The sequence below is a fragment of the Ranitomeya variabilis genome, chromosome 7 (genome assembly GCF_051348905.1).
Source record: "Ranitomeya variabilis isolate aRanVar5 chromosome 7, aRanVar5.hap1, whole genome shotgun sequence".
NCBI lineage: Eukaryota > Metazoa > Chordata > Amphibia > Anura > Dendrobatidae > Ranitomeya > Ranitomeya variabilis.
Genome location: NC_135238.1, coordinates 11,625,391 through 11,652,851, shown reverse-complemented (window position 1 = coordinate 11,652,851; position 27,461 = coordinate 11,625,391). Strand labels below are relative to the sequence as shown.

The following is a 27,461-nucleotide window of genomic DNA, read 5'->3' as shown; positions in this document are numbered from 1 at the left end:
GAGACTGGTAATGATGATCGCATGCAGATGCTTTTGTCCAACCTGTAGATCCTCTAATTTGAGTTGCATTGCCAAGGGAATAAAGACTGCTGGATATGTCCGCATTAACCACATTTGATAAATCAAGCACAAATCTGGTCTTCACTGGGGATTTGAATCAAAGAAAAAATACTTAAAAATGTATTTAGAATATAGTTACAATTAGAAGAGATAGAAAAGATATTATATACAAGGCGTATATGGGACCCCTTGAAATATGAGAGAGGAATCTGACGGTTGTAAAAGGCTGCAGTATTTACATAAAAATTCTGCCTCACAGCCGTGGAGTTTCAGTGGCTGTGGAACATCAGTAATAATTAAAGAGTTCAAAACAAAAATCATAAACAGTTATTAGTTTCCAAAAATAATTCTGTTCTTCATGAATGAGTCCATCGTCAACCAAATACAGCGATTACCTGTAGGGATCATTACTTTTGGTTGAGTCTGATAGGAATAGATAGAATTCAGCTTTGTTTCAGCAGATGGGACAGTCTCATTTCTTATGTAGTAGCATTTCGGTTTTCTTTCCTTTGTTTTTCTGTTGATGAATTCTCTGTAAGGTTAAATCAGGTTCAACCAACTAAATTTGTAATCCTACACCATATTTTGTTAAATATTTTCCACAGTACAAAACAGCAGTAAACCCAGTTTCTGAGCTGCAGGGTTCATAGTTTATTCTCAGAAAATGTCCACCCATCATATATAAGGAAACTATTTAGCTTTTGGTTCCTGCTCTTTCCCACTACAATGGCGTCTGCGGAGCTGAGGGACGAGCTGAACTGCTCCATCTGCCTGAGCCTCTATACAGATCCCGTATCCCTGAGATGTGGACACAACTTCTGCCGCTCGTGTATTGTGAGTGTGCTGGATGCACAGGAGGCGGCTGGAGGGTATTCCTGTCCTGACTGCAGAGCAGAATATCCGGAGCGTCCGGCCCTGGAGAAGAACCGGAAGCTGAGGAACATAGTGGAGCGTTTCTCATCTTCTCAGCCTGATATGGAGGAGACCAGAATCTTCTGTACGTATTGTACAAAGTCTCCTGTACCGGCTGTGAAATCTTGCCTGCAGTGTGAGAACGCTCTATGTTGTAAACACCTGACAGCCCACAACAAGACAGTGGATCATATATTAATAGAACCCACCGATTCCTTTGTCAGCAAAAAATGTTCCCTCCACAAGAAGGTTCTGGAGTATTACTGCCCACAGGACACGGCTTGTCTGTGTGCGTCTTGTTGTCTGGTTGGCGAACATCGAGGACATCAGGTGGAACTTCTAGATGAGGCTTCTGAGAAGAAGAAAAAGAAACTGAGGGAATATCTGGATGAACTAAACCCTCAAAAAGCAGATATTCAGACAAAAGTCCAGAATCTGCAGGCTTATAAGAAGAAGATCCACGAGAAAGCCTCCGATAAGAGAACAAATGTCAGTAAGAAATTTATAAACATAGAGGAGCGACTGGCAATGGCAGAAAAGAAAGTGCTAAGTGAGGTCTCCAGGCAGGAGGAGAAGATTGTATCCCAGATATCTCATCTGATCAAAAAGCTGGAAATAAAAGAGTACGAACTGTCCAGAAAAATTTGTCATGTGGAGGAGATGTCTCGTGTCATCGACCCAATAAGACTCTTACAAGAAAGTGATATTAAAATATTTGGTCATGGAGATGAAGACACAGGGGGAAATGGCAGAGAGGTCAGTTCTGAGGAGGATCTGGATGAGGTTCTGATCACACTGACCTTACACCGATCTATGAGGAATATTGTCCCCAATGTAATATCAGAGCTCGGGGTCCATGTCCCAGACATATTGCTGGATGTGGACACTGCTAATAGATGTGTGAAGATATCGGAAGATCTGAAAACAGCAACAGATTCAGATAAAGAACAGAAGAGACCAGAATCACCAGGGAGATTTCTGTATTTTCCCCAAGTGTTAAGTAGACATGGCCTCTCCTCAGGACGACATTATTGGGAGGTAGAGTGGAATAAAGTTGGAGGTTGCGGAATTGGAATGTCCTATCCCAGTATAGAAAGGGAAGGACGACAGTCTTGTATTATATATCTTGATAAATCTTGGTGTTTGGGTATGTATGGTGATATGTATAAAGTTTTTTACCATTCATTCAGATTAGCCCTCAGTGTAAAACAAACATGCCCAACACTTGGGGTCTTCTTAGACTATGAGGCCGGGCGTCTGTCCTTCTATGAGCTGTGTGACCCCATCAGACACTTACACACCTTCACCGCCTCCTTCACTGAGCCCTTACATATTGTTTTCTATGTGTATGATGGCGCCTCTGTTACAATAAGAAGCTGAGGCCGATGTCGTCCTCGTCACATTATAATTCCATTATTCCTTGTCACATGGACACATCTGTATATAGTGAGTTATCAGCAGGACCCTCTAATAATGTGTATGGTAGTTTCCTGGGGTGGGGAATTTTCTATTGCATTTTTTTCCTCAGAGATCAGATGAAGAATTAATGATTGACCCAAATGGAGATATTAATGGGTGAATTGTCTTGACGCTGATATAATTGTTAATTATTAAAGGGTTCCTACTATCTTATAAAGTAGAGATATTTAGCCAAGACATGTCATAATCTTATGACTGCTGAGTCTCCCCAATGATTTTGAAACTTAAGAGGCTGCAGCATTAGTTTAGTGCAGCCTCCTGTAGATCGGAGCTCTGGACCCCACCGTGCCCATCTTGTGGGGTCCACACTCGCCAGGTTGGATACTTTGGTCTCTCTCTATAGTTCCTGGAGATAATCTGAGCCCAGTGCTATGGAGCGGAGTTGAGCTCTGCTAAACAGAGGAGCCGGGAGGTGGAGGCTGATGTCTTCATACAAGCAAAGAACACAGGACTTTGTAGGAAGCTAGAAGTTTTAGTGTCTGTCTTCTATGTTTCTCTATTGTCAATGTTAAAAAGTAATTAAATAAGAATATAACTTATTGCCATGGATTTCTCTACTTATTTCCTTCTGCCTAATGCTTCCACTAGAAACATTTATAGATTTATGTGAGCACCTGTGATACATCTTCGAGGGGACAATTGCTGGGACCCAACTGACATCAGATTCTTCTGTATCTCTTATCGATGAAAACGGGAAGTGTTGTCACCTCTCCTGGTAGCAGGATCCTGTACGGTAGGGAGGCCTCTGACCAAGGGTTGGTTTGTTATCCCTAAACATCGTAGAAAAGGATACTTGGATGGGTGTGTGTTGGTGATTCACATACATGCACCTGCAGACCGCACGCTGACGATTTTGGTAGGAAGCCATGACCCAAAGACTTAAGGATGATTGGGAGAGGTAGGAGTATTAAAATAAACTTTATTCTACTGGATGAACTTGTAAAACAAATATACAACTGGTAGTAGGTATAACGCTTTGGTAATAGTTCTCCTGCACAAAAAAGATGTATAATGTTGATGGGTATAACTTGCGGTACGTAGCTTGTGAGGGACTTTACAACCGTACAGCAAGTGTCCCTGAGCACATCCATCCCATGATTATAAGAGTCACGTGGGTCAATGTGTGTCGTTGTGACTTCCCAAACACAATCTTACGTTCCTCTTATATAAAGGTCGCAGTCTCAGCTGCTATTCCTTTTATGAATGTGTCCCATCCTGGCCGGTCCCATATTCCTTCACTAAGACCTCTAGGTGCTAGGGCAACCCCTTCTTGATTTAAATATTTTGCTCCGATAAAATAATGAAGCCTATATTCACCTCTTGTGCTGGAGCAATTCTATCGGTGTCTGCACTCGTGGTTCCGGGTTGTGCGGTTGTTGTGACATCGGCACCCAACCAGCGCTGGTGTCACGGTCTCCACCTTCATACACCAGGTAGCAGCTGATCTCGGACTTCCTCTTCATGCTCAATTCGACAGGTGGTGGGGACAGTGATGCCGGCGTTGATTGGCCACCGATGTCACATGTCACAACAAAGTACTGAAGTGCGCAGGCGCCGGGAAAGGTCAGAGAGGCCCGGCGCCTGCGCACTGCAGTACTTTGCTCTGCCCTCAACAGGGCAGACAAAGTACGACTGCGCCGGAGCCGCAGCGTGAAGACAAGAAGAGGGCGTCATCCTATGAAGATGGAACGCCCCAATCAGAATGCTGTAGATAAGCCCCTGATGCCGGTGGGCTTAGCTCATCTTCCACTTTGGGGGTGACAGGTTCCCTTTAACATCGAGAACAAGCCAGATTCCAGTAACAATAAGATTGCATATTCAAACTCAACCCTAAAATTCCTATTATTGCTTTTATTATCATTGGTTCCCTATGCATTTCTTTTTTTTCTATATGGTATTGCTACATATTTAGTGTGGAACATACCTGAGTCTTATATACAGTAGGGTACCTAAACTTCATCATAGAGATCATATGTATTAATGCTACTTATTTTGGTACCATACCAGAGGCATGTTACCCATTATAATCTCTGGAGCTGTTCACATGTCTTTGTTTTTTACAGAGCATATGTCCGCAAAAAAATCATGGAAACATACCATTTTTTAATTCAAAGTCATAGATCAAAATTACCAATATAAAATTCACTGACAACACATGGCATGAATGTACTGTTTGTATACTATCCAAGGGTAACTTTTCCATAGATAGAAGATCTACAATTTATTTATTTATTCTTTCATCAGTAATAATCACTGATGGTGTTAAAACTGACCAAACAATGATGAAAATCAGATGAAAAACACTGATGACACTTGAACTCTTTTATGCGTACATGAAAAATCATTGATGTCTGAATGAGGCCTAATATAGACTAACTCGTTATCCGCCATTACTTACCTCGTTATCCCGCACACCTCATTATCTGCTATTACTTACCTCGTTATCCTGCTCACACCTCGTTATCCGGCTCACACTTGCCTCATTATCTCCCTCACACTTACACGATTATCCCTCCCACATTTACCTCGTTATCCAGCTCACACTTACCTCGTTATCCCTCTCACACTTACCTTGTTATCCTGCTTACACTCACCTCATTATTCATTATTCCTCTCACACTTCGTAATCCCACTCACACTTACCTGATCATCACTCTCACTTACCTCATTATCCCGCTCACACTTACCTGATCATCCTGCTCTCACTTAACTCGTTATACCTCTCTCACCTCATTATCCCCTCACACTTACCTGATCATCACTCTCACTTACCTGATCATCCTGCTCTCACTTAACTCGTTATACCTCTCTCACCTCGTTATCCCCTCACACTTACCTGATCATCACTCTCACTTACCTCGTTATCCCGCTCACACTTACCTGATCATCCTGCTCTCACTTAACTCGTTATACCTCTCTCACCTCATTATCCCCTCACACTTACCTGATCATCACTCTCACTTACCTGATCATCCTGCTCTCACTTAACTCGTTATACCTCTCTCACCTCGTTATCCCCTCACACTTACCTGATCATCACTCTCACTTACCTCGTTATCCCGCTCACACTTACCTGATCATCCTGCTCTCACTTAACTCGTTATACCTCTCTCACCTCATTATCCCCTCACACTTACCTGATCATCACTCTCACTTACCTGATCATCCTGCTCGCACTTAACTCGTTATACCTCTCACCTCATTATCCCCTCACACTTACCTGATCATCACTCTCACTTACCTCGTTATCCCGCTCTCACTTACCTGATCATCCTGCTCTCACTTAACTCGTTATACCTCTCACCTCATTATCCCCTCACACTTACCTGATCATCACTCTCACTTACCTCGTTATCCCGCTCTCATTTACCTGATCATCCTGCTCTCACTTAACTCGTTATACCTCTCTCACCTCGTTATCCCCTCACACTTACCTGATCATCACTCTCACTTACCTGATCATCCTGCTCTCACTTAACTCGTTATACCTCTCTCACCTCGTTATCCCCTCACACTTACCTGATCATCACTCTCACTTACCTCGTTATCCCGCTCACACTTACCTGATCATCCTGCTCTCACTTAACTCGTTATACCTCTCTCACCTCATTATCCCCTCACACTTACCTGATCATCACTCTCACTTACCTGATCATCCTGCTCTCACTTAACTCGTTATACCTCTCTCACCTCGTTATCCCCTCACACTTACCTCGTTATACCTCTCTCACCTCGTTATCCCCTCACACTTACATGATTATCCATTTCACACTCACTTGACAGAATTTCTGAGGTAACAGAGATACTGGTCACAGAGGAAGAAACCAAATGTTACATATTTGTAGGGGAGGAGAACCCAGCACTGCAAGAAGGACTAAACCAAAATAAAGGGGATACATTCACACTAATTATTATCGCTGTGGCTGCACACTGCCTGTCTGGAGCCTGTAGATATCAGTACATATCACTATAGATCTATTACATGATACAACATATAATATAATGAATATAGTTCATCTTCTGAAGAATCTTCTTTGCTACGTCCTATAAAGCAAGAAAAATATAACGAGGAAACAGAGCAGGAACCAATCTCCACATACAGACTTTGGCTATGTGCACACGTAGGAAATGTGCAGAATTTTCTGCACAAAATCTGCATCTCCTGACAGAATCCGCAGCTGCGGATTTGCCGCAGTTTTTATGCGGATTTTGTGCGGATTTGCTGCAGTTTTTATGCGGATTTTGTGCGGATTTGCTGCAGTTTTTGCCACTGCGGATTTCTATCATGGAGGGGTGCAGAAACGCTGCAGATCTGCATAAAAGAAGTGACATGCACTTCTTTTAAATTCCGCACTGATTTTTCTGCACCATCTGCACAACCTTTTTTTTTTACAGGGGTGAACCTAGCCTCTCTGCTGCCTGAGGTGAACTGCAAAATGGCGACCCCCCATACACCCCGTACACACACGGCTCTGCTCCGCTCCGTACACATACACGGGTCAGCTTCCTACACCTCGCACACATGCGGCTCAGCTCCGCACACCTCGCACACACACGCGGCTCTGCTCCGTACACCTCGTACACACACGCGGCTCCGCTCCGCACACCTCGCACACACACGCGGCTCTGCTCCGTACACCTCGTACACACACGCGGCTCCGCTCCGTACACCTCGTACACACATGGCTCAGCTCCGCACACCTCATACACACACGGCTCTGTTACATCCACACTGTAAACCCCTCCTGACCCCACGCAAAAGCTTACCCTCTTCCAGCACCATGACAACCAGCACAGCAGAGTCCTGAATACACTGAGGCCACTGATCATGTGACCCCTGGCTCCTCCTATCCAGTGACGTCGTCACAGGTCCTGTCCGCACAGAACAGCCTTCTATAAACAGCCCCTAGCAGATGCAGGAGAGGAGTGACTTCAGGTTGGGAACCTGTGATGATGTCACGATCACGTGACCGGTCACATGGGCTGGATGAGGGAATTCGGCCATTCGGGATGGTTGGAAGCCTTGAATACAGTATTAACTGAACCTGCGTCTACGATGCAAATTCAGTTACTACACCGGCAGAATCTGCTGCTGAGGCAAAGTGCTCAACTTGCCACATGGTAGCGGTGCCCCTGCAAAGCCCCCATTACAGGCATAATGGTAGCCAAAGCTTTTCCACAAAAATCAATCACCCCAAAGCAGTATACAAAGATCCAGGGGTTCCTACAATACCCCCCATTCAGTATTCTCCTATAAAGCCCTCCCAAGACACTGTCACATCCAGCTTCAAACATCTCCTCTGACAGGTGGTATCATCTTATCTCCAGCGTACCATACTTAAATCATCTCAAAACCCCTAAGACCAGTATATGTGCATCCAGATCTGCTCTTCTCTGCAAGGCTACTCACTAAATTCACCATTTTCAGATGTGCTTCTCATACCTGTTTGCTAGACCTGAAGCAAATGCACCAAGCTGACAGGCAGCCGCGAGCCACAATTCATGGGACCACGAGCCACATGTGGCTCCCGAGCTACAGGTTGGGGACCCCTGCAATATACAGTATGAAGAGCTAAGGTAGTGTCTACAACATTGTGCTCAGATAGATCAATATGTAGATATTAAACCTCCCTCGTAATCCAAAGCTAAACATAATTAGAATGACAGGGCCAAGTGACACAGTAATGTAGGTCTCCTATTAACATAGGTTTAGATGCAGCCAAAAGGAAAAGACCATAACCATGTCCCTCCACCCCGACGCACGTTTCGCTCCAGGTTCTTCCGTGCGCCCATATAGCTGCTATTTCTTGTTACCATCAGGACTATTATACAGTATGTTGACTAACAGGCCCTAATAAGGTGGCAGCTATCCCTCAGTATAATTGGAGAAGTTTTCAGGTGCATGTCTTCCTCTTTTTCTCTGACCTCTAGAAATACAATGGGGTAGGTTAATATTGTTTATGGCGTTCTTAATTATAAAGCTCACTGATGCATAATGCCTCTAAAGGGAATCTGTCAGCAGGTGTTTTTGTACCTCATCTGAGAGCATCATGATGTAGGGGCAGGATTCCAGCGATGTATCACTTAGTTTACTAGGTGCAAACATTCTGACACAATTAGAGTTTTTAGATTTATCAACGCAGCAGAGCTGATAAAGTTAACCCCACCCACACCACAGCTAACCCCGCACACACCACAAGGTGATTAAAGCTTCAGTTTAAGAAAACAGCACCATACAGTCAGATGTGTGACACATCATTGAGTTCAGTGATTTAACCCCTACCTCATGATGCCCTCAGATTCCATAACAAAAACTTGCTGACAGATTCCCTTTAACACATCTGGCCCCTTGCTTGCTGTGCATGTGGCAATAAATCAAATGTAGGCCAGCAAGGCTGGCAAGGGTTGACACCATATACTCTGACACTCTATGGAATAAATTATAGTAAATATGTTGAACTGCATGTTTCCCGTTTCCTTCCACAAACATCCATCTACTTTTATAAAAGTGTATTGAACAAGGGTGAGTTTAAAAACGTGCAAATTACACATACACATGCCAAGCACCATAGGTGCAACTTTTTTTTATGCCAGAAAGTGTCGCAAAAGCAACAGTTAGGCTGTGTGCACACGTTCAGGATTTTTTGCGTTTTTTTCTGTGTTTTTTCGCTATAAAAATGCGATAAAACCGTGACAAAAATGCATACATTAAGCATCCTATTATTAGAATGGAATCTGCAATTTTTGTGCACATGTTGCGTTGTTTTCCACTAAAAAACCGCAGCATGTTCATTAATTTTGCGGATTTTTTCGCGTTTTTGCCCCCTATATTATTGAATTGGGGAAGCTCCGGAAAAAAAAAAACACGAAAAATCTGAAAAAAAAAAAGCGAAAAAAACACGCAAGAATCACATGCGGATTTCCTGCACAACAAGTCCGGTTTTGGTCAGGAAATTTCTGCAAGGAATCCAGACATGTGCACATAGCCTAAGGCTGTGTGCAAACGTTTAGGATTTTTTGTGTTTTTTTCCACAATAAAAACGCAATAAAACTGCAAAAAAAACTGGATACATTAAGCATCCTATTATTAGAATGCAATCCTCACTTTTTGTGCACGCGTTGCGTTTTTTTCCGCGGCGGAATCACATTACGGAAAAAAACGCAGCATATTCATTCTTTGTGCGGAATCGCGGGGATTACGCACACCTAGGAATGCAGTGATCCGCTTACTTCCTGCATGTGCCTATGCCCACCATGCGGGAAGTAAGCGGATCATATGCAGTCGGTACCCAGGGTGGAGGAGAGGAGACTCTCCTCCAGGCCCTGGGAACCAAATACCTGTAAAAAAAAAAAAAAAAGAATTAAAATAAAAAATTGTGATATTCTCACCTTCCGGCGGCCCTCGCAGCCTTCCCGCTGCTTCCATTCCCAGTAATATCTCGCGGCAATGACCTGTGATGACGTAGTGGTCTCGCGTGATGCTACGTCATCTGGGGTCATTGCTGCGAGGCATTACTGGGAACGGAAGCATCGCGAGGAGCGAGAAGGCTGCCGGAAGGTGAGAATATCACGATTTTTTATTATTTTTAACATTAGATCTATTACTATTGATGCTGCATAGGCAGCTTGTAAAACGCTAGTGTTTAGCGGGAAATGCCAATTCCGCATGCGTTTTACCCGCGGCACAGTTGCGGAATTGCCACTAAATTTCCGCAGCAATTCCGGACGTGTGCACATAGCCTAAATGTCACCCTGATATGTCTTAACTGGTTTAGGAAGTTGAACCTGAATAACTCCAGCAGTGATTATTCTATATTAGTGTTTATTAAGCACCACGTCAGTGTTTTTGTTTTATTGTAGAGCCAGAGTGGCTCGGACCCATGTCTTAAACTTATCTTCACCTTCCATTTCCCTTGTCTCTCGTTGGTCTCCAGCAGTTTATGACCTGCTGGATCATGCCTGTGTTTGCTGCAGAGAGCTGGAGGTCACTTTTCAAAGTAAGTCTATGAGAGACTTAGGCTGTGTGCACACGTAGCAGATTTTTTGCGTTTTTTTCGCGTTTTTTCGCTATAAAAATGCTATAAAACCGCGAAAAAAACGCTAACATTAAGCATCCTATGTAACAGAATGCAATCCGCATTTTTTGTGCACATGCTGCATTTTTTTCCTGAGCGGAATCGCAATCCAGAAAAAAACGCAGCATGTTCATTAAAATTGCGGAATCGCGGCGATTCTGCACACATAGGAGTGCATTGATCTGCTTACTTCCCGCACGGGGCTGTGCACACCATGCGGGAAGTAAGCAGATCAAGTGCGGTTGGTACCCAGGGTGGAGGAGAGGAGACTCTCCTCCACGGACTGGGCACCATATAAGTGGTAAAAGAAAAAGAATTAAAATAAAAAATAGCGATATACTCACCTTCTGGCGGCCCGACCTCCTCAACGGCTTCTGTGGTGTGTATGAAGGACCTGCAATGACGTCACGGTCACATGACCGCGGGTCACGTGACCGCTACGTCAATGGAAGGTCCTGAACACACAGCATTAGGAACGGAAGCCGCTGAGGTGAGTATAACCTTTTTTTTAATTTTTTTTATTATTTTTAACATTCTATCTTTTACTATTGATGCTGCATAGGCTGCATCTATAGTAAAAAGTTGGTCACACTTGTCAAACACTATGTTTGACAAGTGTGACCAACCTGTCAAACAGTTTTCCAAGCGATGCTACAGATCTCTAGGAAAACGCTAGCATTCTGCAAGCTAATTATGCTTGCAAAACGCTAGTTTTCTGCGGGTATATGCATGCAAATTCTGCATGCGATATACCCGCGGCAGGAGGCGCAGAATTGCCGCGGCAATTCTGCTACGTGTGCACATAGCCTTAATCTGGTTCTCATAGATTTGTACGAAGAGATTGTGACTGTTATTTCTGACTTATGGGCCAGTCAGAAGTTGAGGTCACAAGATGACTCCTCGGGCCCGGAGTGGCGCAGAAAGAAGGAGTAGATGATGGCTGGTATGACGGAGCACTAAATCAGCTCAGTGGCCCCTTCATTCTCAGGGTCTGTGGGGTCCACACCAATCAGACGGTGATGACATATTCTGGCTTCATCCCAGCTTGAAAAACTCCTGTACTCTCCCCGATATCTATGGCAGCTTTAAGGATACAGTTTGTCTATGTCACAAAGAACACCTGGACTGTGTAGGATGATGAGAGTTGTAGTCTCCGTTATGTATTTCATTTCGTTAATGTCACATGAAATAAAATAATCTACTTTTCTGTAACATTTCCTGATGCTCCCACCAGAAACATGTACGGTATACATTTATAAGAGGACGTGTGATAAATATTTGGAAAGGTGACTGCTGAGACCCTCCTGATACTGATAACAGGGGTCCGATGCACACTCAGCCGCTTCTACATCCCCTTGTTCCTGTATCCCTCTCTACTCACTAAGGCGCAGTACACACTGCAGAGCCGTATACACGGAGGGGCCGCACAAGCTCCGGTGGTCTCGTATGGCCACCACATGCTCTGAGCTTCTAAAACCAACCAATGACGTTGGTTTTGCTCTCACCTATTCACTGATCCTCGAGGTCCTTTCCTTGCATTGTCGTGCAGATGTCGCCCTTGTTTCCCGCACTGGCTCCATGCTGTAGGTAGACATTATATATTATTTGTATTATTGGACAATTTATAGAGTAAATCGATCTCACCATTTGCACTTTGACATTGACTTTACAACGTTCCTTCTTTTGTGCTGATGCAGAGTCCGTCACCCTCCAGAATGTTGCGCCATACCACCATGCCGGAGCAGTTTAGTAGTAAACATTGTTTTTTTCCCAGCATAATGGAGACCAGGTCACAAAACAAAAGTGAGAACTAATTGGCTCGGGGAACAAAACATTGATATTTTGGGTCCAGGAAACTCCCCAGATCTCAGTCCCATGGAGAATCTGTGGACGATCCTCAAAAAGTGACAAGCAAAAGCCCAGAAATAGTGATAACTGCGATCACTGATGAGACAAGAACGGGCGGCCATCAGTCAGGATCTGCCCAGAAGCCGATCTCCAGCACCGGGGCGAAGGGCAGAAGTCGGGAGAATAAGGGGCAGCGCTGGGAACATTGAGGCCTCACAGAAACTTCTGTCTTTCTCAACAAGGTTTAAAAACTTTTGGAATGTTTAATATTGTACTTTAGTAACAATAGAAATATCTGACTATAAGATCTAAAAACACTGAAGATGTGAAAAACAAAATCGAAAAAGAAATCGTCAAAGTCACTAAAATATGTCTGGAAACATAACCCACTGAGTACATCCGAGGGGGGATTAATAAATGATTGTCTTTGTTTGTGAAGTAATACTATTGTATCTAATATAATCACCTTTCAACTCTAAACATTTAATGCAACGATCAAAAAGTGATTCTAATTCTTCAGGAAAAAAAAATGTTATCCTGTTCTGCAAACCGTGGCTCTACGGCATCAATTACCATCTTGTTTCATCTTTTCAATTACAGTATTTTTTTAGTTTTGTAGAGAGATAATAATCAGATGGGCGAAATCAAAAGAATGTGGCGGATACTTGACGATTTCAAAGCTGATTTTATTTCGTTTTTGCCAGTTAATGCGCGACTTGTGGGCGAAGCAAAAACAAAACATCTTTTGGCAAATATTTTGCTACAGTTCCAAGTTTTCACCTGACATGGTTAATGACATAACCTTTTCTACCAAAACTTAGCCCGTCCACTTGTCAAAGTGAATATTTGTTTTATTAGAAATTCTCAAGGCCAGCAATTTATCAATGCATACTGCATGCACTTTGTATACACACACGGAATACATACATGCACTTTTTGTAGGGCTCATACTGAATATATAAGGCTAAGTGCTGGCTCACACTGTGTATATGGAGGCTATTCAGGCTGACACTATATACGAGGCTATGTGGGGGCTCATGCTGTATATAAGACACTATATGGGGGCTCATATTGTACATAGGAGGCTATGTAGGGGCTCATACTCTATATAGGAGGGTATGTGGGGGCTCATACTGTATATAGGAGGCTATGGGAGGGCTCATACTGTATATAGGAGGCTATGGGGGGGCTCATACTGTATATAGGAGGCTATGGGAGGGCTCATACTGTATATAGGAGGCTATGGGAGGACTCATACTGTATATAGGAGGCTATGTGGGGGCTCCTACTGTATATAGGAGGCTATGTGGGGGCTCATACTGTATATAGGAGGTTATGTAGGGGCTCATACTCTATATAGGAGGGTATGTGGGGGCTCATACTGTATATAGGAGGCTATGTGGGGGCTCCTACTGTATATAGGAGGCTATGTGGGGGCTCATACTGTATATAGGAGGCTATGTGGGGGCTCATACTGTATATAGGAGGCTATGGGAGGGCTCATACTGTATATAGGAGGCTATGTGAGGGCTCATACTGTATATAGGAGGCTATGTGGGGGCTCATACTCTATATAGGAGGCTATGTGGGGGCTCATACTGTATATAGGAGGCTATGGGAGGGCTCATACTGTATATAGGAGGCTATGTGAGGGCTTATACAGTATATAGGATGCTATGTGGGGGCTCATACTCTATATAGGAGGGTATGTGGGGGCACATACTGTATATAGGAGGCTATGTAGGGGCTCATACTCTATATAGGAGGGTATGTGGGGGCTCATACTGTATATAGGAGGCTATGGGAGGGCTCATACTGTATATAGGAGGCTATGGGGGGGCTTATACTGTATATAGGAGGCTATGGGAGGGCTCATACTGTATATAGGAGGCTATGGGAGGACTCATACTGTATATAGGAGGCTATGTGGGGGCTCCTACTGTATATAGGAGGCTATGTGGGGGCTCATACTGTATATAGGAGGTTATGTAGGGGCTCATACTCTATATAGGAGGGTATGTGGGGGCTCATACTGTATATAGGAGGCTATGTGGGGGCTCATACTGTATATAGGAGGTTATGTAGGGGCTCATACTCTATATAGGAGGGTATGTGGGGGCTCATACTGTATATAGGAGGCTATGTGGGGGCTCCTACTGTATATAGGAGGCTATGTGGGGGCTCATACTGTATATAGAAGGCTATGTGGGGGCTCATACTGTATATAGGAGGCTATGGGAGGGCTCATACTGTATATAGGAGGCTATGTGAGGGCTCATACTGTATATAGGAGGCTATGTGGGGGCTCATACTCTATATAGGAGGCTATGTGGGGGCTCATACTGTATATAGGAGGCTATGGGAGGGCTCATACTGTATATAGGAGGCTATGTGAGGGCTTATACAGTATATAGGATGCTATGTGGGGGCTCATACTCTATATAGGAGGGTATGTGGGGGCTCATACTGTATATAGGAGGCTATGGGAGGGCTCATACTGTATATAGGAGGCTATGTGAGGGCTCATACTGTATATAGGAGGCTATATGGGGGCTCATACTGAATGTAGGAGGCTATGGGAGGGCACATATTGTAGGGGCTGTTTGTGAGCTCTTTTGTTATATAGGGGAGCTGTGTGTGGGCTCAAATAGTATATAGATGATGTCATCATACTTAATTCTGCTCAATATTAAGTGATACCACGAATATTTACCATATATAAATTATTATAATTAATATGTTAATATTAATGTTGAAGATAATTAATTTCAGGATATTGGTTCGGCCTTCACAACAGTTACAGTCTCTCATGTGGCCCCTCGGGGAAATTATAATTTTTATAATTATATAAAATTATATTAAATTAAATTTATAATTATTAGCCCACCCCTACACCAGTGTGTTGCTTTACATTGCAGAAAACAAACAAAAAAACCAATAAAAATAAAAAACAACAATAAACAACAAAAAACAACAACAAAAAGACTTGTATCACCACACAGTTTATATGTGGGATGCAGTCAATGTTTGATAATAATTTGTAATGGGGTCCACCCACCCTGGTCCTCTCGCATCTCCCCCTCCTATACATCGGGTGACTCCTTCTCTATACTCTGACATATGAAGATGTCAGTAATTTTTTCCTATGACGATGGCAGGTACGTAATCGATATTAGAATGTAGAGGAACGAGTTGTCACTCCATTGTTTCTGGTACAAGTCCCTAGAGGGGCGCGTGACTGTGCCGGAGAAAAATGTGGGTTTCAACAACAAATTTAGAAGACGTATTAATGTCCCCAGCAGGGATCTATCACTTTGTAGCTCAGGTCCCATTATCTGGTTAAGGAGAGAGATTAGACCCCTATATATTAAAAGACACTTTTGAGTTCTTAGTGACAACTTTTTTCCTTCTTTTTAAAAGTGTCCTGAACATTAATGGGATAAGGTGCTAGAATGGTTTGGTGGTCTTCCGACATATCGACCAGTTAGTGCTGACCACTTTGTTTCTAAAGGGCTGTGTCCATGTCACGTTTTTCAACTACACTTGACGGATACATTAGAAAGCCAAAAAAATGGACATATCTACAGAGAAAAGATCTGCACAACCTCCGCGAGCTGCCATACAGGCGCTGTCAGGTGTAATATGCCCGAATATGATCTTTCCTCGATCCCCGACAAGTGTTAAGTGCAAAGTCCGGTGTCTGTTATCAACTGGCGGTTTTAACTCAAGATCATCAGTAAAAAGAACTGTGTTTTAACAACTATGGCCTCTCTTCTCTTCTGTTACTTGGACAGTAGCAGCCACCACCAAAGGGTTCACCATGCCCAGAACAACCGGGGATCAAAGGAGCAGTAAAATCAAGGTGAACCCTCCACACATCTACATATAATCCTATGCTGGTGGCTAGTGTAAAGCTGCTTGTCTAAGCCGGCGCGCACCTTACATTTCTATACTCCGATTGCAAGAAGAGACCTTAACAGTGTTTACAAAATGATACACAACCTGTGCTGCACTAAAAGGTAAAAAGTAAGTACACACTCACGTGGTTATCCCACTCACATTCACCTGGTTATCCCACTCCCACTTATCTAATTATCCCACTCACACTTACCTCGTTATCCCACTCACATTCACCTGGTTATCCCACTCCCACTTATCTAATTATCCCACTCACGCTCACCTGGTTATCCCACTCCCACTTATCTAATTATCCTGCTCACACTCACCTGGTTATCCCACTCACGCTCACCTGGTTATCGCACTCACATGGTTATCTTATTCACACTCACCTGGTTATCCCACTCACACTCACCTGGTTATCCTGCTCATACTCACCTGGTTATCCCACTCACATTCACCTGGTTATCCTGCTCACACTCAGCTGGTTATCCCACTCACACTCATCTAGTTATCCCACTCACTTGGTTATCCCGCTCACACTCATCTGGTTATCCCACTCACGCTCACCTGGTTATCCCACTCACATGGTTATCTTATTCACACTCACCTGGTTATCCCACTCACACTCACCTGGTTATCCTGCTCATACTCACCTGGTTATCCCACTCACATTCACCTGGTTATCCTGCTCACACTCAGCTGGTTATCCCACTCACACTCATCTAGTTATCCCACTCACTTGGTTATCCCGCTCACACTCATCTGGTTATCCCACTCACACTCACCTGGTTATCCCACCCACACTCATCTAATTATCCCTATCACACTCACCTGGTTATCCCTCTCACACTCATCTAGTTATCCAACTCACACTCATCTGGTTATCCCGCTCACACTCACCTGGTGTTATGACCTGGTGGTTAAGAGGCCACACCGATATGACCTGGTGGCTAAAACGCAACATGGGACGAGCTCTGAGAAGGTGGTATCTCTACTGACCGCAATCCCTAATCCTAACAACAACACTAGTAATAGCCATGGGATGTTCCTGACTCTCCCTAGACACCTCTTCACAACCTAAGAATTAACTACCCCTAAAGAAGGAAAGCTATCTTGCCTCAGAGAAAACCCCAAAAGGAAAGATAGCCCCCCACAAATATTGGCTGTGAGTGGAGAGGGAAATGACGTACACAGAAATGAAATCAGTTTTCAGCAAAGGAGGCCAATACTAAACTTGATAGACAGAGAGAAAAGGATACTGTGCGGTTAGTATAAAAAACTACAAAAATCCACGCAGAGTTTACAAAAAATGAACTCCACACCGACTCACGGTGTGGAGGGGCAAATCTGCTTCCCAGAGCTTCCAGCTAGCCTGAATATGACATAGTGACAAGCTGGACAAAAAGAGACATATTTGCAAAGCAATAATGTCCAAAGCAAATGGACGAACAAGAACTAGCAGAACTTATCTTTTGCTGACAAGGACAGGCCATATGAGAAATCCAAGGAGAGAACCAAATCCAACCTAAGACATTGACAGCTGGCATGAACTAAAGCCCAGAGCAGGTTTAAATAACAAACCCAGGCAAGGCGATCAGTGATGGCAGCTGCTACAGCTACCTAACGGAGCAGCAGTTCCACTCGAAACCACCAGAGGGAGCCCAAGGGCAGAACTCACAAAAATACCATTAGCAACCACAGGAGGGAGCTCCAGAAAGGAATTCACAACAGTACCCCCCCCCCCTTGAGGAGGGGTCACCGAACCCTCACCAGAGCTCCCAGGCCGGTCAGGATGAGCCAAATGGAAAGCACGAACCAAATCGGCAGCATGAACATCGGAGGCAACAACCCAAGAATTATCCTCCTGGCCATAACCCTTCCACTTGACCAGATACTGAAGCTTCCGTCTCGAAAAACGAGAATCCAAAATCTTCTCCACCACATATTCCAATTCCCCCTCAACCAACACCGGAGCAGGAGAATCAACGGAGGGAACCATAGGTACCACATATCTCTGCAACAAGGATCTATGGAACACATTATGAATGGAAAAAGAAGCTGGAAGGGCCAAACGAAAAGACACCGGATTGATAATTTCAGAAATCTTATAAGGCCCAATAAAGCGAGGCTTGAACTTAGGGGAAGAAACCTTCATAGGAACATGACGAGAAGACAACCAGACCAAATCCCCCACACGAAGCCGGGGACCAACACACCGATGACGGTTAGCAAAACGTTGAGCCTTTTCTTGAGACAACGTCAAATTGTCCACCACATGAGTCCAAATTTGCTGCAACCTGTCCACCACAGAATCCACACCAGGACAGTCAGAAGGCTCCAGCTGCCCTGAAGAAAAACGAGGATGAAAACCAAAGTTACAAAAAAAAGGCGAAACCAAGGTAGCAAAACTAGCCCGATTATTAAGGGCAAACTCGGCCAACGGCAAAAAGGTCACCCAATCATCCTGATCAGCAGACACGAAGCATCTCAAATAGGTTTCCAAGGTCTGATTGGTTCGCTCCGTTTGGCCATTTGTCTGAGGATGGAATGCTGAAGAAAAAGACAAATCAATGCCCATTCTAGCACAAAAGGACCGCCAAAACCTAGAAATGAACTGGGACACAATATTCTCCGGAATACCATGCAAATGGACCACATGCTGAAAAAATAATGGAACCAAATCAGAGGAGGAAGGCAACTTAGGCAACGGTACCAAATGGACCATCTTAGAAAACCGGTCACAAACCACCCAGATGACAGACATCTTCTGAGAAACAGGAAGATCAGAAATAAAATCCATGGAAATATGCGTCCAGGGCCTCTCAGGAATAGGCAAAGGCAAAAGCAACCCACTGGCATGGGAACAGCAAGGCTTAGCCCGAGCACAGGTCCCACAGGACTGCACAAACGAACGCACATCCCGCGACAAGGAAGGCCACCAAAAGGACCTAGCCACCAAATCTCTGGTACCGAAAATCCCAGGGTGACCAGCCAACACCGAACAATGAACCTCAGAAATTACCCTGCTAGTCCATCTATCAGGAACAAACAGTTTCCCCACAGGACAGCGGTCAGGGTTATCAGCCTGAAACTCCTGAACTACCCGCCGCAAATCAGGGGAGATGGCAGAAAGAATCACCCCCTCCTTGAGAATCCCAGCCGGCTCAAGAACTCCCGGAGAATCAGGCAAAAAACTCCTAGAAAGGGCATCAGCCTTCACATTCTTAGATCCTGGAATATACGAGACCACAAAATCAAAACGGGAGAAAAACAGAGACCACCGAGCTTGTCTAGGATTCAACCGCTTAGCAGACTCGAGGTAAATCAAATTTTTATGATCAGTCAAGACCACCACGCGATGCTTGGCTCCCTCAAGCCAATGTCGCCACTCCTCAAATGCCCACTTCATAGCCAACAACTCCCGATTGCCGACATCATAATTACGCTCAGCAGGCGAAAACTTTCTAGAGAAGAAAGCACATGGTTTCATCACAGAGCCATCAGAACCTCTCTGAGACAAAACAGCCCCTGCCCCAATCTCAGAAGCATCAACCTCAACCTGAAAAGAAGGAGACACATCCGGCTGACGCAAGACAGGGGCAGAAGTAAATCGGCGCTTAAGCTCCTGAAAGGCCTCAACAGCCGCAGAGGACCAATTCATCACATCAGCGCCTTTCTTCGTCAAATCGGTCAGAGGCTTCACCACACTAGAAAAATTAGCAATAAAGCGGCGATAAAAATTAGCAAAGCCCAAAAATTTTTGAAGGCTCTTTACAGATGTGGGTTGAGTCCAATCATGAATGGCCTGGACTTTAACAGGGTCCATTTCAATAGCCGAGGGAGAAAAAATGAAACCCAAAAAAGAAACTTTCTGAACTCCAAAGAGGCACTTAGACCCTTTCACAAACAACGCATTAGCACGAAGGACCTGAAATACCATCCTAACCTGCTTCACATGAGACTCCCAATCATCGGAAAAAAACAAAATATCATCCAAATACACAATCATGAATTTATCCAGATAATTCCGGAAGATATCATGCATAAAGGACTGAAATACCGATGGAGCATTAGAGAGCCCGAATGGCATCACAAGATATTCAAAATGGCCTTCGGGCGTATTAAATGCTGTTTTCCATTCATCACCTTGTTTAATACGCAGGAGATTATACGCCCCTCGAAGGTCGATTTTAGTAAACCAACTGGCACCCTTAATCCGAGCAAACAAATCAGAAAGCAAAGGTAAAGGGTACTGGAATTTGACCGTGATCTTATTGAGAAGGCGATAATCTATACAGGGTCTCAAGGAGCCATCCTTCTTGGCAACAAAAAAAAATCCCGCTCCCAATGGTGACGAAGACGGGCGAATATGCCCCTTCTCCAAGGACTCCTTGACATAACTCCGCATAGCGGCATGCTCTGGCACAGACAGATTGAAAAGTCGGCCCTTAGGGAACTTACAGCCAGGAATCAAATTAATAGCACAATCACAGTCTCTATGAGGAGGCAGGGAACTGGACTTGGGCTCATCAAATATATCCTGGAAATCCGACAAAAACTCAGGAACATGAGAAGAAGGGGACGAGGAAATGGACATCAAAGGAATATCACTATGTATCCCCTGACAACCCCAACCAGTTACAGACATAGATCTCCAATCCAGCACTGGATTATGTACCTGTAACCATGGAAAACCCAGCACAACAACATCATGCAAATTATGCAACACCAAAAAGCGAATATTTTCCTGATGTGCTGGAGCCATGTACATGGTCAACTGTGTCCAGTACTGGGGTTTATTCTTGGCCAATGGCGTAGCATCAATCCCCCTTAGGGGAATAGGGCTCCGCAAAGGCTCCAAGGAAAAACCACAGCGCTTGGCAAATTCTAAGTCCATTAAGTTCAGGGCAGTGCCAGAATCCACAAATGCCATAACAGAAAAGGACGACAATGAGCAAATCAGGGTAACAGACAAAAGAAATTTAGGCTGTACAGTACTAATGGTAACAGACCTAGGGACCCTCTTAGTACGCTTAGGGCAATCAGAAATAGCATGAGCAGAATCACCACAGTAAAAACACAGGCCATTCTGACGTCTGAATTTCTGCCTTTCTGCTCTAGTCAAAATCCTATCACATTGCATAGGCTCAGGACTCTGCTCAGAGGACACTGCCATATGGTGCACAACCTTGCGCTCGCGCAGGCGCCGATCAATCTGAATGACCAAAGACATTGACTCATTCAGACCAGCAGGCGTGGGAAACCCCACCATAACATCTTTAAGGGCTTCAGAAAGACCCTTTCTGAAAATCGCTGCCAGGGCATACTCATTCCATTTTGTGAGCACAGACCACTTTCTAAATTTCTGGCAGTATACTTCTGCTGCTTCCCGACCCTGACACAGAGCCAGCAAAGTTTTTTCTGCCTGATCCACAGAATTAGGCTCGTCATACAGCAATCCGAGCGCTTGAAAAAATGCGTCAATATTGAGCAATGCAGGATTTCCTGGCTCAAGGGAGAATGCCCAGTCCTGCGGGTCGCCACGCAGCAAAGAAATAACAATCTCCACCTGCTGAATGGGGTCACCAGAGGAACGGGGTCTCAGAGCAAAAAACAATCTGCAATTATTTTTAAAATTCAAAAATTTAGATCTATCCCCAGAAAATAAATCAGGAATAGGAATTCTAGGCTCTAATACCGGAGTCTGGACAACATAATCTTGGATACTCTGTACCCTTGCAGCGAGTTGATCCACGCGCAAGGACAGACCCTGAACCTCCATATCAGCACCAAAATCCTGAACCACCCAGAGATTAAGGGGGAAAAAAAGACAAAACAAGCTACAAAGGAAAAAAAAAATGACTCAGAACTTTCTTTTCCCTCTTTTGAGATGCATTTAACACATTGTGGGCCAGCTGTACTGTTATGACCTGGTGGTTAAGAGGCCACACCGATATGACCTGGTGGCTAAAATGCAACATGGGACGAGCTCTGAGAAGGTGGTATCTCTACTGACCGCAATCCCTAATCCTAACAACAACACTAGTAATAGCCGTGGGATATTCCTGACTCTCCCTAGACACCTCTTCACAGCCTAAGAATTAACTACCCCTAAAGAAGGAAATAGAAAGCTATCTTGCCTCAGAGAAAACCCCAAAAGGAAAGACAGCCCCCCACAAATATTGGCTGTGAGTGAAGAGGGAAATGACGTACACAGAAATGAAATCAGTTTTCAGCAAAGGAGGCCAATACTAAACTTGATAGACAGAGAGAAAAGGATACTGTGCGGTCAGTATAAAAAACTACAAAAATCCACGCAGAGTTTACAAAAAATGAACTCCACACCGACTCACGGTGTGGAGGGGCAAATCTGCTTCCCAGAGCTTCCAGCTAGCCTGAATATGACATAGTGACAAGGTGGACAAAAAGAGACATATTTGCAAAGCAATAATGTCCAAAGCAAATGGACGAACAAGAACTAGCAGAACTTATCTTTTGCTGACAAGGACAGGCCATATGAGAAATCCAAGGAGAGAACCAAATCCAACCTAAGACATTGACAGCTGGCATGAACTAAAGCCCAGAGCAGGTTTAAATAACAAACCCAGGCAAGGAGATCAGTGATGGCAGCTGCTACAGCTACCTAACGGAGCAGCAGTTCCACTCGAAACCACCAGAGGGAGCCCAAGGGCAGAACTCACAAAAATACCATTAGCAACCACAGGAGGGAGCTCCAGAACGGAATTCACAACACCTGGTTATCCAACTCACACTCACCTGGTTGTCTCACTCACACTCACCTGGTTATCCTGCTCGCATTCACCATAGATGTCCATAAATTAAGTGTAATAATGAGAAATAATACAAGGAAAAGTATTGAAAACACTTACTGAAATTTGATTAAAGAGGTTGTCCCCTACATTCTATAATTCCCCTACTGATTTAATCCTTGTATAGAAGTTTTTTGTAAATACCTCTTCTTGTCCTCTCTGCCTGTGAGTGGCGCTATCACTGACCGCTTACTTGGCATGACGTGACCTCAGCGGCAGCCGCCGCTGATGTCATGTCAAGTACCAGAATGCCTTGCTTTACCCGGGTGCGTCCCAGTTGTGCGGATCCCTCTTGAGTGACTGAGTTGTGGGCGGAGTTTCACCGCATTTCACAGTCCAGTATCCAGCGCGCGCTGGCGACTAATGAAAGCAGAGAGAGGGAAAGCACGAGCTGGATACTGGGCTGTGATGGGCGGTGAAACTCTGCCCACAGCCCAGTCACTCAGAGGCGTGTGCGCAACTGGGTGACGCCCTGGTGAAACAAGGCATTATGGTACTTGACGTGACATAAGCTGATGTCAGCAGCGGCTGCAGCTGGGGTTGCGCGATGCCGAATGATCGGTCAGCAATAGAGCCGCTTACAAGCAGAGAGGTTAACAGCAGGTATTTACAAAAATACAAAAGCTTTTGTTGGTGATGAAGATTCAAGACTCCTCCTGTATGGAGAAACTAGTCACAGACATTGCTCAGGTGTGATTTTGTTCCATTCTTCCACACAAACACTCCACGTCCTAAAGCTTTTGTGGGCTCCTTCTATGAACATTGAGCTTTGGTTCCTTCCATACATTTTCTATAGGACTCAGATCCAGTGATTGGCTCAGTCATTCTAGCAGGTTTATTTTCTTTCTCTGAAACTCATTAAGAGTTTCCTTGGCTTTGTGTTTTGGATCATTGTCTTGCTGAAATGTCCACCCTTCATCTTGCTCATCCTGGTAGATGGCAGTAGATTGTTCTCAAGAATGTCTCTGTACATTTGTCCATTTATCTTTCGTTCAATTATATGAAGTTTGCCAGTGCCGTATGCTAAAAAACATCCTTACACCATGATGTTCGTACCTGCAAACTTCTCTGTTGGTATGGTGATTTGGGGGTGATATGTGGTGCCTTTTGGCCTTTAAGCATAGTGTGTATTATGACATCCAAACAGTTCAATTTTGGCCTCATATGACCAGACTATATTCTCCCAGTATTTCACAGGCTTGTCTAAATGTTGTTGAGCAAACTAAACGCGCTTGAAGAAGCTTTTGTCTTGCGTGGTGAGCGTACAGACAAGCTATGGAGATTGTGTGTGAGCGTGCATACAAGCAATGGAGATAGAGTGCATTACTTATTGTTTTTTTTTTAAACAATTGTACCTGCTTATTCCAGGTCTTTACGTAGTTCTCCACAGGTAGTTCTTGACTCTTGGACAACTCTTCTGATAATTCTTTTCACTCTCTGTCTGAAATCTTGCAGGGAACACCTGCTCGTGGCTGATTTATGGTGAAATTATGTTCTTTCGACTTCTGAATTATCGTCAAAACAGTGCTCACAGGAACCTTCAGTAGTTTAGTAATTCTTCTGTAAAAAAATGCCATCGGTAAGTTTTGCAACAATAAGGTTGTGAAGGTCTTTAGACAGCTCACTTGTTTTACCCATCATGAGATGTTTCTTGTGTGGCCCCTTGGCATTAAGACACTTTTTATAAACCATCAGTTGAACCAGCTGATATTATTTGTCACTAAGTGGCAGGGTTGCTTTCTAATTAATGATGAATTTCAGTTGGTGCCAGGACTTTCCAGGGCGTTTTGCACCTCTTTTTCTTCATGTGTTCAATACTTTTTACATGTAATTTCTCATGATTACACATAATTTATGGACATCTATGGATGATGTCCACCACAGTCCGCCAGTATTCATTGTGATGTCCCCCACAGCCCCCTGTATAGTATGATCCCCCCACAGCACCCTATATAGTATAATGTTCCCCTCAATCTGATGTTCCCATAGCCAGCCCCTCTCATGTCCCCCATAGCCAGCCTTATGTCTCTAATTCATTGGCAAAATATCAGACAAAAAAGCTTATTGTCACCTAATTCCGGCTCCCTGTATACTGTGACCTCCATCTCATCTTGTTGTCACTGTACAGCAGTGGACGCTGGATGGCCCTATGACATCACTGTATCACACTATCCAATGTCATAGCTCCCAACCGTCCCTCATACCGCGGGACTGTCCCGATTTTTAGGCTGTGCCCCGCAGTCCCGTACAGGACTCTACACAGCCAGCAGGAGAAGCAGCTGGCACGCCCCCTTGTATTAGGCCATGCCCCCTCTGTATCTCCTTCCTGAATGGTGGTTCAGAGAGAAAGAGAGGACATTCTGAGGTACGTGTGTGTGTGTTGCAGCTGGCCCTGCTGTGCTTACAGTACAAGGCATTATAACCAGGAGTAGTGGCAGCAGCTAGAGCAATCCAGTCCAGCCTGTTAGTCATAAGCACAGTATATATATATGTATCCTTTATATACTACAGCAGTTATGGAGTGGAGCCAGTAGATAGTGGTGTTGTCTGAGGGCATGCAGAGTTCGCAGAGCCTGGCTATATTGCAATGTGCAGGATCTGTAATGCAGCAGTGTGGACAGCGGCAGGTGGTGAAATCTTTGCCTGCATTGTAAGCAGAGCTGCTGGGACACATCTACAGCCCCAACTGTACAATGGCATCATCATGTGTGGCCATTATACTGTGCACAGCATCATGTGTGGCCATTATACAGTATGGAGCATCATGTGTGGCCATTATACAGTATGGGATATCATGTGTAGCCATTATACAGTATGGAGCACTGGGTGGCCATTATACAGTATGGAGCACTGTGTGGCCATTATACAGTATGGAGCATCATGTGTGGCCATTATACAGTATGGAGCATCATGTGTGGCCATTATACAGTATTGAGCATCATATGTGACCATTATACAGTATGGAGCATCATGTTGGGGCCATTATACAGTATTGAGCATCATGTGGGGCCATTATACAGTATGGGGCACTGTGTGGCCATTATACAGTATGGAGCATCATGTTGGGGCCATTATACCCCAACATGATGCTCCAACTCCTACTCTCTGGACTCCCCTCTAGCACTCTGGCACCACTCCAATCCATCCTACACTCTGCTGCTCGACTAATCTACCTGTCTCCCCGCTATTCCCCAGCCTCTCCCCTATGCCAAGCCCTTCACTGGCTTCCTATCGCCCAGAGACTCCAGTTCAAAACCCTCACAATGACCTACAAAGCCATCCACAACCTATCTCCTCCATACATCTGTGACATGATCTCCTGGTACCTACCAACACGCAACCTCCGATCCTCTCAAGATCTCCTTCTCTACTCCCCTCTCATCTCTTCTTCCCACAACCGCATCCAAGACTTCTCCCGTACTTCCCCCATACTCTGGAACTCTCTACCCCAGCACATCAGACTCTCGCCTACCATAGAAACCTTCAAAAAGAACCTGAAGACCAACCTCTTCCGACAAGCCTACAGCCTGCAGTGATCCTGAACCTACTGAACCGCCACACAACCAGCTCTGCCCTCTCCTAGTGTATCATCACCCATCCCCTGCAGACTGTGAGCCCTCGCGGGCAGGGTCCTCCCTCCTTATGTACCTGTGTGCCTTGTTTTTGCTGTTTAATGTATTTGTCTATATTTGCCCCGTGTTTTACATGTAAAGCGCCATGGAATAAATGGCGCTATAAAAATGAATAATAATAATAATAATAATAAAATAATTATACAGTATTGAGCATCATGTGTGGTCATTATACATTATGGAGCACTGTGTGGCCATACTTTTTTCTGTTTATAATTATTGTTTATGAAATAGTGTGATCAGCAGTGCTAAATATGTGTAGTTGGGGCATGGATATGGGTGTGTGGTCAGGGATGTGGCCTAAAATTTGCCACGGCGCGCCACTTTGTCCCTCTTTGCCTTCTTCAAAAGTGGGGAGGTATGTCCAACGTGCCCTGTGTGCGCCATCTTCAGCACAATTTAGGCCGGAAGGGACCTGTGTTCTGCTGGAGTTCCCAGCAGGGCAGGGAGAGGATTACAGCTCCTGTCCTGGCCGGACAATTGAGTGTAGGGAAGGAGCGATGGCCGGGGTGCAGGGCAGAGAGGGCTGAATGGTGCCAATGATTGACACCACTCAACTCCATGCCTGCGCCCCGGCCGTCACTATGCTGAATGTCACAAGAAAATGCTGGACAGCCGCAGGTATTCAGCAATGTAACTTTTTTTTTCTCCTCAAAGTGCGCTCCCCTCTTGCTACCCAGCCTACCCCACTTCCTGGCCCTGCTTCAGGTCTATGGTGCAACTAC

At 44.6% G+C, this 27,461-nt stretch overlaps 1 protein-coding gene across 1 annotated transcript; it reads left to right on the top strand.

Moving 5' to 3' along the window:
- Positions 1-270: 270 nt before the first annotated feature.
- LOC143785303 (E3 ubiquitin/ISG15 ligase TRIM25-like) lies at positions 271-3,395 on the top strand. The gene has a single exon (XM_077274058.1). The coding sequence runs from the start codon at positions 787-789 to the stop codon at positions 2,350-2,352; it is 1,566 nt and encodes a 521-aa protein (XP_077130173.1). The 5' UTR covers positions 271-786; the 3' UTR covers positions 2,353-3,395.
- The last annotated feature ends 24,066 nt before the right edge of the window (positions 3,396-27,461 follow it).